At 38.8% G+C, this 8,588-nt stretch overlaps 1 protein-coding gene across 4 annotated transcripts; it reads left to right on the forward strand.

Annotated features, from left to right (window-relative positions):
- The first annotated feature begins 240 nt into the window (after window positions 1-240).
- Window positions 241-5,945, forward strand: LOC114459473 (E3 ubiquitin-protein ligase TRIM21-like). Of its 4 annotated transcripts, none has more exons than XM_028441719.1 (3): window positions 241-340; window positions 2,819-2,950; window positions 4,239-5,945. In XM_028441719.1, the coding sequence occupies exons 2-3, from the start codon at window positions 2,930-2,932 to the stop codon at window positions 5,838-5,840; spliced, it is 1,623 nt and encodes a 540-aa protein (XP_028297520.1). In that variant the 5' UTR covers window positions 241-340; window positions 2,819-2,929; the 3' UTR covers window positions 5,841-5,945. The 4 variants fall into 4 exon arrangements, with proteins under 4 accessions (XP_028297520.1, XP_028297522.1, XP_028297521.1 ...); XM_028441720.1 differs by lacking the exon at window positions 241-340 and adding an exon at window positions 2,286-2,562; XM_028441721.1 differs by lacking the exon at window positions 2,819-2,950 and having other exon boundaries at window positions 258-340.
- Window positions 5,946-8,588: the final 2,643 nt, after the last annotated feature.

Raw genomic sequence — 8,588 nt, forward strand, 5'->3', positions numbered from 1 at the left:
GTAACTGTATACATACAGTATATCCACTATGAGGAGTAAAATGTGTTTGCATTATTTAATTTAATATATTTGATCTTCCTATGATAATATGACACACATTTAATCACACAAGGCAACTTCGATCAGATCAATGTTGACAGGTTGTCATGGCAACTCAGGCTAAAATGGAAGCTCAATGTTGACAGGTTGTCATGGCAACTCAGGCTAGGATAAAAGCTGCAGAATCTACATCATTCAACAGAATCTCCTCCTGCACAGTCAGAAACGACTAAAGTAGCTTTAAATACATCGATTAACGTTGACCAACGATTGTCATCAGTGAGCAACGTTTGAGACCAAGGTGAGTTTCTAATAATAATGTCAACTTTAATGACTAATTTAGTGATTTCCCACAATCCAGTGAGTAAATACTGCTTGTTTTAATCTAAATGTGTTTACATATTAAGTCATAATATTGTGTAAATGAGCTGATATTGTAAAGATCTTTGGAACGACTCAAGCTCCTCCCACTGCTGGTGCAAACTCCATTATTGGTTATAAGATCTTCTTCGTTCTAAGCATTTGGCTGATTAGGGGCTAGATTTCCAGTGCATTATATCAATTCTGGACTGGTGTGGGACAACATATATGTTTGGGACGATGCATCAATACAAAACATTTACGTCGACATATTTTTTGTGTCAAATGGGCGGGGCGATATGGCCTTTTTTAAATGTCTGAATATTTTCAAGCTATATGATGATATACGATATACATCTCAATATTTTGCCCTTGCCTTGAGATGATGCTTTGATGTATAAAACCAGAATGACAATATTCAATATATATTGTTGTTTTCTCTGTGATGTAATTGGGGTTTCCCCTATTATAGCATAGTGCACCCTCGGATCTGGGTTGGTTGCCTTTGAATATGCGATCGGAGTATCAAATGATTTGGTCTTGTACTTTCCTGGTGTGCCTAAGGCATAAAGCGGCGGTGCAGAAGGCAACTATATGTGACAGAGAATAATTACAATGACTAGGGCCATGTCTGGTGTAAACCACATGTACATTAGAGGTTGGATAGGGCTTTTGTAGTGGATTCCAGTCCTAGTTTTTGTGTTTACGATGTCCTTGAGGTGGTAGATGTTATTGAATGCGACGACTGGTTGGCAAATTAGGAATACCATATCTCGGCTTGTAGGGTTTATTCAGCTTGCAGTTGACGACTCGTCTGTTGGTTTTGTTGTTCTGTATAGCTTAATTTGGTCTCTGTGGACCCACTTGAGCTTTGTTTGGTCTTTGTGTTGGGAATCTTTATTTGGTACACCACTGAAGACAGTTTATCGGTGACGAGGTAGGGTCCGGTCGATTTGGGAAGAAATTTCTTATCTAGTTTGGTTGCATGATAAGCGTTTTTGCCGGCGGGCAGAGCAAAACTGTAATATTAGACTCTGCCTCCCACCTGTAGTTTGTCATAGGCATGTGCCAGTATCACCCCCCTTTGGTTTTGCGGGACGATAAATGCATGCATTTGTGAGTCAGCAGAAACATGGACCAAGATGCCATTGACTATCCGTAACAAGTGACGGACAGCAAACAGATGGTCGAGGTTAAGTGTGGAGGCAAAGTCAGAGGAGGAGGGATTGTCTAGTGTATTGTCCCCCATGAGGCGAATCATCAAGGAGATCACGGGGTCTTGGCCTTGTAACATCATCAGGTCTGGTTTTGCATGCGTAAGCAACCGCTGGTCTGTTCGTGTATCTGGTACAGACCGGCACTGAGGCAGTGTGCTGAAAAGCCCAGATGGAATTCCTTGTTGTGGTCAGGATAGGCGAGGCACGGAGCCTTCGTTAGCATATCGATTAAAGTCTGCATAGCGTGTTGTTGGGGCTCACCCCAAGTGAAAGGGACATCCTTCTTTAGGAATGTGTAAAGAGGTTTTGCTAAATTGGCGTAATTGTCAATGAATTGCCTGGAGTAGCTACAGATACCAAGGAAGTTTCTTAAACCTGAGACATGCTGGGGAACCTTGAAGTTCTGAAGACCCTGAATGTGTTGTGCCTGTGGTTCCACACCCTTACCGACTAGGAGACCGACATAGTTCACTGTTGTGCGGGAACATTGACACATGGACAGTGAGATTTTGGCACTGGCGCAGGTCAGTACATGATCAATTTCACTCCTGTGGTTTGCAAATGTTGTGTTTTTCATTAATATGTCATCAACAAATATATGAGGGTGCCATGAGACTTTCAACATGGCTGCTGCTTGGTTCAAAGTTGTGCGACATCGGATTTGTCTCGACTACATTGATACCGTTCCTAAATTATTTCATAAAATGGTCCTGAGAGCAGAGCCAGCGGAGTCACGTGCGCGCTAGAGCCAATCACTGGAGAGCTCATGACATCATCACTGTGGAGTTAGAACTGATGACATCATCACTGTGGATGAGCTTTTTCTGTTTTTGATCACCGTCTTGCATCCAACACTGCACTATGTAGAGCACTTAGAGGTTCGCTTCCGTTCTGTGCATCTTCTGTGCATCTAAACTGAACCAGACTGACTCTGTTCCGCCCATCTGTAAGTTACACTGTCTCAAAGTAACTTTTGTGTGTGTGTGTGTGTGTGTGTGTTAGCGGCATATAATATATACATCGGAAACTATAACAGAATGTCTCACTGCACGTAAAGCTACATATTATTATTTTTATTATTATTTTTTACGTATTATGACAGGCCCATATTTCACTGGCCTCAAATCAACAGGAACAAGTATTTACTAATTTTAATGTGACACATTTAACATGTGATGATCATTACTTTGTTTTATTCCAAGATATAAATTGTAAATTGAGGAAACATTGGAATTGAGCTGCTGAAAGGAAGTGACGGATTGCTGCTCTGCTGCTTTTTATGGGAACACCTTTAAACACTGAAGGGCTTAATTATGGGACATCTAACGTCAAAGGTAAGTTACAATTTCCTAACTGGTTTCTGCATTTAGCTCATTTTGTTAACATTTAAAACAGGGATTCACATCCAACAACATGTTATCTATAATTGTCTACAATATGTTTCAAGGCTGTAGCTATTGAATATTTTTGTAATCCAGTATTCTACTGAAAATTCCATAGATTAACATATTTTTTAGTTAAAGAGAAATTATATTTATACATGAGAAACTAACATATTTGATGTAGGAATGAATGAACCATTTGTTTCCTTTTTTAGATAATCAACACTTTTGCTTTTTAGCAAACGGCAATTGCATCTCAGGAAATGTGACGAGTTAATATAAAAATGAATAAAACCAACAGAAGAACATAACTTTCTACTTCTGCCAAGTCCAAACATCTTCTCAGATATCTACAACTACATAGATATCTTTATTTGAGGAACATTGAAGATAACTTGAACTAAAGTTTAAAATTGGTGACGTGACGTTTTCCATATCTTTAACTTTCATTCTACGGAGTCCAAATGAGGTTTGATATAAATGTAATGTTCATTTTGAAAAAAAAAAAAAAAAAACAGGATTGAAGTGCAAATATATCTAACCAGTTTCTAGGTTAGAGGTTAAATGTGTAAACAGTTTGCCATTGGTTTCCATCATCTACCACCCACCACTAAAAGTCATGTGATGTGTGATATAATCTAAGAAAGGTCTCTACTGCTCATGGGGAACGTATTTTTTTTAATATAAATTAGCCGTGAATGGATTAAAAAATAACCAATCAATTGCAAATATGACTAAATAATCACGATTAATCACAATTTGTGAATTTCAGTCACAAGTTGCAAAGAAATTACGTGTATTTATAAGTTACAAGTAAAGTAATTTAATTTGTTTTCCCAAACAAAATCACTGTTAAATGTAGTGTGTGGTCCATGCAGACTTTAAAGGTTTGTGCTATGTTAAACTTCAGTCTGTTATTACACAATATCTTGGTTATTTTAAAGAAAAAAGATTGTACATTAAAATAAAATGCGCAAAAAACCTAACCTATAATTTAGAAAAATTCCAGTGTTAATATGAGAGAACTTTAGAACTAATTTGAACCTTAAACATTCAAACTATTGCACTTTTACATTCAGCTGCTGAGGCACAGCCGACTGTCCACATTACTACAGGATGACTGAATCAATGCTAAATACTAGAGGTGATCTCAGTGAGATGGACTCAGAAACATTAGTAAAGGAACGTTCCACAACAATGAGAGTGTCCTGTTAATGTGCTGCTTGTCTCTGTCCCTCAGTTTGTGGACATGTCTCCTGCCTGCAGTGGGATGTTTGAACATCACTTCCTGTGCTCCATCTGTCTGGAGGTGCTCACTGATCCAGTCACCACACCATGTGGACACAACTTCTGCAAAACATGCATCAGCACACACTGGGACACCAGTACCACCAGCAGGTGTCCCGTGTGTAATCAGGTGTTCAGCACTAAACCTCAGCTGAAGGTCAATATTATGATGCGTGAGATGGTTTCTCAGTTCAGACGTGAATCTGAGAAGAAAGCAGCAGCACCAGCAGAAGTTCTCTGTGACGTCTGCACTGGAACCAAAGTAAAGGCCCTGAAGTCCTGCCTGGACTGTGTGATCTCCTACTGTGAGACTCACCTGGAGCCTCATCTGACAGCATCAGGCCTGAGAAGACATCAGCTGGTGGAGCCTGTGGAGAACCTGGAAACCAGAATGTGTCCAAAGCACAGCAAACCTCTGGAGCTGTTCTGTCAGAGCGATCAGACACGTGTCTGCTTGATGTGTTCTGTTTTGGAGCACAAGAGTCACCAGTTAGTCCCTCTGGGAGAAGATCTGTTTGAAGACAAGAAAGTTTATCTTCAGCAGATGAGCCAAAAGAGACGAGAGAAGCTGGAGGTGATCAGAGAGTCAGTGAGATTCAGGAAGGAAGCAGCAGACAGAGGGAAAGCTGAAGGTGTGGAGATGTTCACTGCTCTGATGGAGCTTGTTGAGAGAGGCCTGAAGGAGCTGATGAAGACAATGGAGGAGCAACAGGAAGCAGAAGAGAGAGAGGCTGAAGGTTTGATCAAAGAGCTGGAGGAGGAAATCTTTGAGCTGATGAAGAGAAGCTCTGAGGTGGAGCAGCTCTCCCACTCTGAAGACCACCTCCTCCAACACTTCTGCTCCCTGAAAGCTCCTCCAGCCACCAAGGACTGGACAGAGGTCATGGTCCATCCATCATCATATGAAGGAACTGTGCTGAGAGCTGTGGCTCAGCTGGAGGACACACTCAGTGACAAGATGATGAAGATAAAGATGTTTGAGATGAAGAGGCTGCAGCAGTTTGCAGTAGATGTGACTCTTGATCCTCTTACAGCTAATCCTTACTTTGTCCTGTCTGATGATGGAAAACAAGTTTACTGCAGTGATGTGAAGAAGAACCTTCCACACAACAAAGAGAGATTTTCTCCTTGTGCCTGTGTTTTAGGGAAACAGAATTTCAGTTCAGGTAGATTTTACTTTGAGGTTCAGGTTAAAGGAAAAACTGAGTGGGATTTAGGAGTGGTTAAAGAATCCATCAACAGGAAGGGATATATTACTCTGACTCCTAAGAATGGTTACTGGACTGTGGCACTCAGAGATGGAAATGTGTATGAAGCATGTGAAAGTCCTTCAGTCATTCTTCATCTGAAGTGTGTTCCTGAGAAGGTGGGTGTGTTTGTGGACTATGAGGAGGGTGTGGTCTCCTTTTATGATGTAGATGCTGCAGCTCTGATCTACTCCTTCACTCACTGCTGCTTCACTCATAAACTACACCCATACTTTTGTCCTGGTTTAAACGATGGTGGTAAAAACTCAGCACCTCTGATCATCTGTCCTGTCAATCAAAGTGAATGATCAGTGTCATGATGAAGTCTCACCAACAATAGATTCAATGGTTCTCTGCAACCATTCACTTCTCCAGGTTGGTTACGCACTCCATCCAACCTAACATGTATGTTTCTCAACAGTGGGAGGAAACATTTTATTAAAGAAGTTTCACATTTGGTGTTTGGATTGTGATGAAATAAAAGTGGATTAAAAAATATTTTACAAAATGATTCATTGTACAAACGTGTTACATGTTTTATGATCAGTTAAAATGTGTTAGTGGTTAGTAAAATAGGAACATGATGATTTTTTTCTATGAAATGTAATGAAAATAAGATGCTCAGGTTATCTAAGGAGTTTTTGTAAGTCCATCTAAGTTTAATTTGTAATTGTGTTGAGTATAACTGTGGTACATTTTATTTGTATGTGGGTATAAATGTTGATATATAAAACTATGTACACTTTTCTTTTTCTTTTGTTTTTTGTCATATTACTTTTGAAACCTACATGTAAAAGAGGGTGATTGAACGTCGAAGAAGTATTCTCTGTTTATCCAGGTTTACTTAATTTTAATTGAATTTAACTGTTTTTTTTTGTTTGTTTTTTTTTATTTCTCTTTGAGTTTTATTTCAAGAAAAAAGCACTTGTAAAGATCACAGGCATCTATACACTTTATTATTGTATCTGTCAAAGTGTGTTGTATGCCACCCTTTGTAAACTTTGTGTAATTGTTTAAACAAAAATATAGAAAAATAAAGAATTTACAAAAAAATGTGGTGAAAATAAAGCATTTGCATGAATTAAGAAGAATAAAGTGTTGAATGTTCAAACTTTAAAATGTACTTTTTAAGTCACTACGACTCTTCCTTATTATCTTACCCTTTAATTAAAGAGAAACCATGAAGTTTTGGTGTTTAAGAAGTGTTTATCTCACTGGTAGCCCTTTGGATTATTCACTAGTTTTAAAGTAGCTCCATGTTTCACAAAGGTTGGTGACTTGTTCTTTAGATCAGTGGTTTTCAACCGTTTCAGGCCGCGACACCACAGAAATGGGTTTAAAGTAGCAAACTAGAGCGGGCAAAAACTGACATGAAGTGCTAAAAATGGTTAAAACTGTCAATATTGGAACAATTAGTTGAAACTGGCTAATAATGGGAATGACAAATGGTGAATGTGGTTAAATTGGCAAAAAAAAATTGAGCATGGAATATGATGAAAATAGGTTAAAAGTGACAATAATGGGTCAACATTTGTGACATTAGGTGGAAAAGTGGTGGAAAGTGCAAAAGTGGAAACACGTGTGCAGAAAAGGCATTGAAATTAGATTGGAAGTGGCAGAAATGGGAGTAATATAGTAAAAATGCTTTAAAAGGAGCAAAAATATGGCAAGAAAAAGGGATGAAAGCATGTTAAAATATGGCAAGTTTGGTTTAGTTGCAGAAAAAGGGAAAGTATGAGCAAAAAACAGGGTCCTTGCCCCAAGGTTGAGAACTCCTGCTTTAGATGCTGGTTCCAGGCTGCTGTGGTGTGTGCAGTCTCCTCTGTGGCCACTAGGTGTCAGCCTCCCTCTGCTAACAGCCTGACTCTTTGGATGGAGGTAAAAACCTATGTTTGGCTACAAAAAGTCTACAAACCAGTGACAATAAGCTGTTTCCTCATCAGAATCCCAGTTGTGAGGGAAGAAGAGGAAGTTTGTGTCGAGTTAAAACTTAAAGGTAGGGTCGATAACTTTCTAAACCTAGCTTGATTTTGATGTAGCATGCTCCGACAGCTCCGCCTTCCGACTCCCCCACCCCCCTGTGCTTCCTCTGAAGCCACCCCCCCTCACTCACATGAACGCGCACGCAGAAGCAGACCTCAGCCAAGCGTATGATGTCGCATTCAGCGGTAAGATATACTTTATCATTTTATATGTTAAAAAAGTGACTAATTTACTAACAACGGTGGCGGCCAAGCTAGCATGTTAGCATTAGGTTACCCGGTAGTAAAGCGTTTAGAAGGAGGGCGACATTCGTCCCCAAGTTGTAGTCCTCCTGAAAACAAAGGTTTATTATAATGAGTTTTTCTTTACCACTACTCAGAGTATCGATCAGCTGGTCTGCCACTGTCCTAGAACATAAGTAATACATCTTTTACCTCATTTATTTTATTATAATCATTATTTTCATTTATTTGGCACCTTATTCATTTTCACCTTGTTATTCAGTTTCCCTTACAACATCTTACTTTTCTGCGTGTCTATAATTATTATTTTTAGTGTTGTTTTCATTTCTTATTGTTTCTTTTTAGTGCCACTTTTTGCCTAATTACCAGTCAGGGATAATATAACAGACAGAGAGAGGAGTATAGCTGTAGTCTGTAGAAACCTTTTTTATTATTATTTATTTCTGTACATTCTGGTTTCTTTTTTATATTTAATATTCTGTATTTATATATTATTTCACCCGAGTGCTGCTTTTCTTTTCTTTCTGTAATACAACTGGAATTGTAATTTCCCTGCCCGAAATAAAATAAAGCATATCTAATCTAATATTGTTTTTTTTTAATTCAATAGATGTAATAGAGCTGGGAAAAATAATGTCATGTCTACAGCAATTACAGATACATTTTTTTGTTCAGTTATAATCATTGACGAAAAGCCTAAATGTTTGATATAATTTCTTATTTCTCTTTTAGAGTTCAGAAGGTGAGAGGTTTTATGCCTCTGACCCTGATTACAGTCCGGAGCCAAGTACATCGTGGAGTCAGAGGAGACGTGGCCGAAGTCAAAGGAGG

The sequence above is a fragment of the Gouania willdenowi genome, unplaced genomic scaffold (genome assembly GCF_900634775.1).
Source record: "Gouania willdenowi unplaced genomic scaffold, fGouWil2.1 scaffold_315_arrow_ctg1, whole genome shotgun sequence".
In the NCBI taxonomy this organism is placed as follows: Eukaryota; Metazoa; Chordata; class Actinopteri; order Blenniiformes; family Gobiesocidae; genus Gouania; species Gouania willdenowi.

Bases quoted from the DNA above. Each gene is read 5' to 3' on its own strand.
- LOC114459473 (XM_028441719.1), top strand. From the start codon at position 2,930: ATGGGACATCTAACGTCAAAG. The intron at 2,951-4,238 runs GTAAGTTACAAT...TCTGTCCCTCAG, and splicing joins TGGGACATCTAACGTCAAAG to TTTGTGGACATGTCTCCTGC.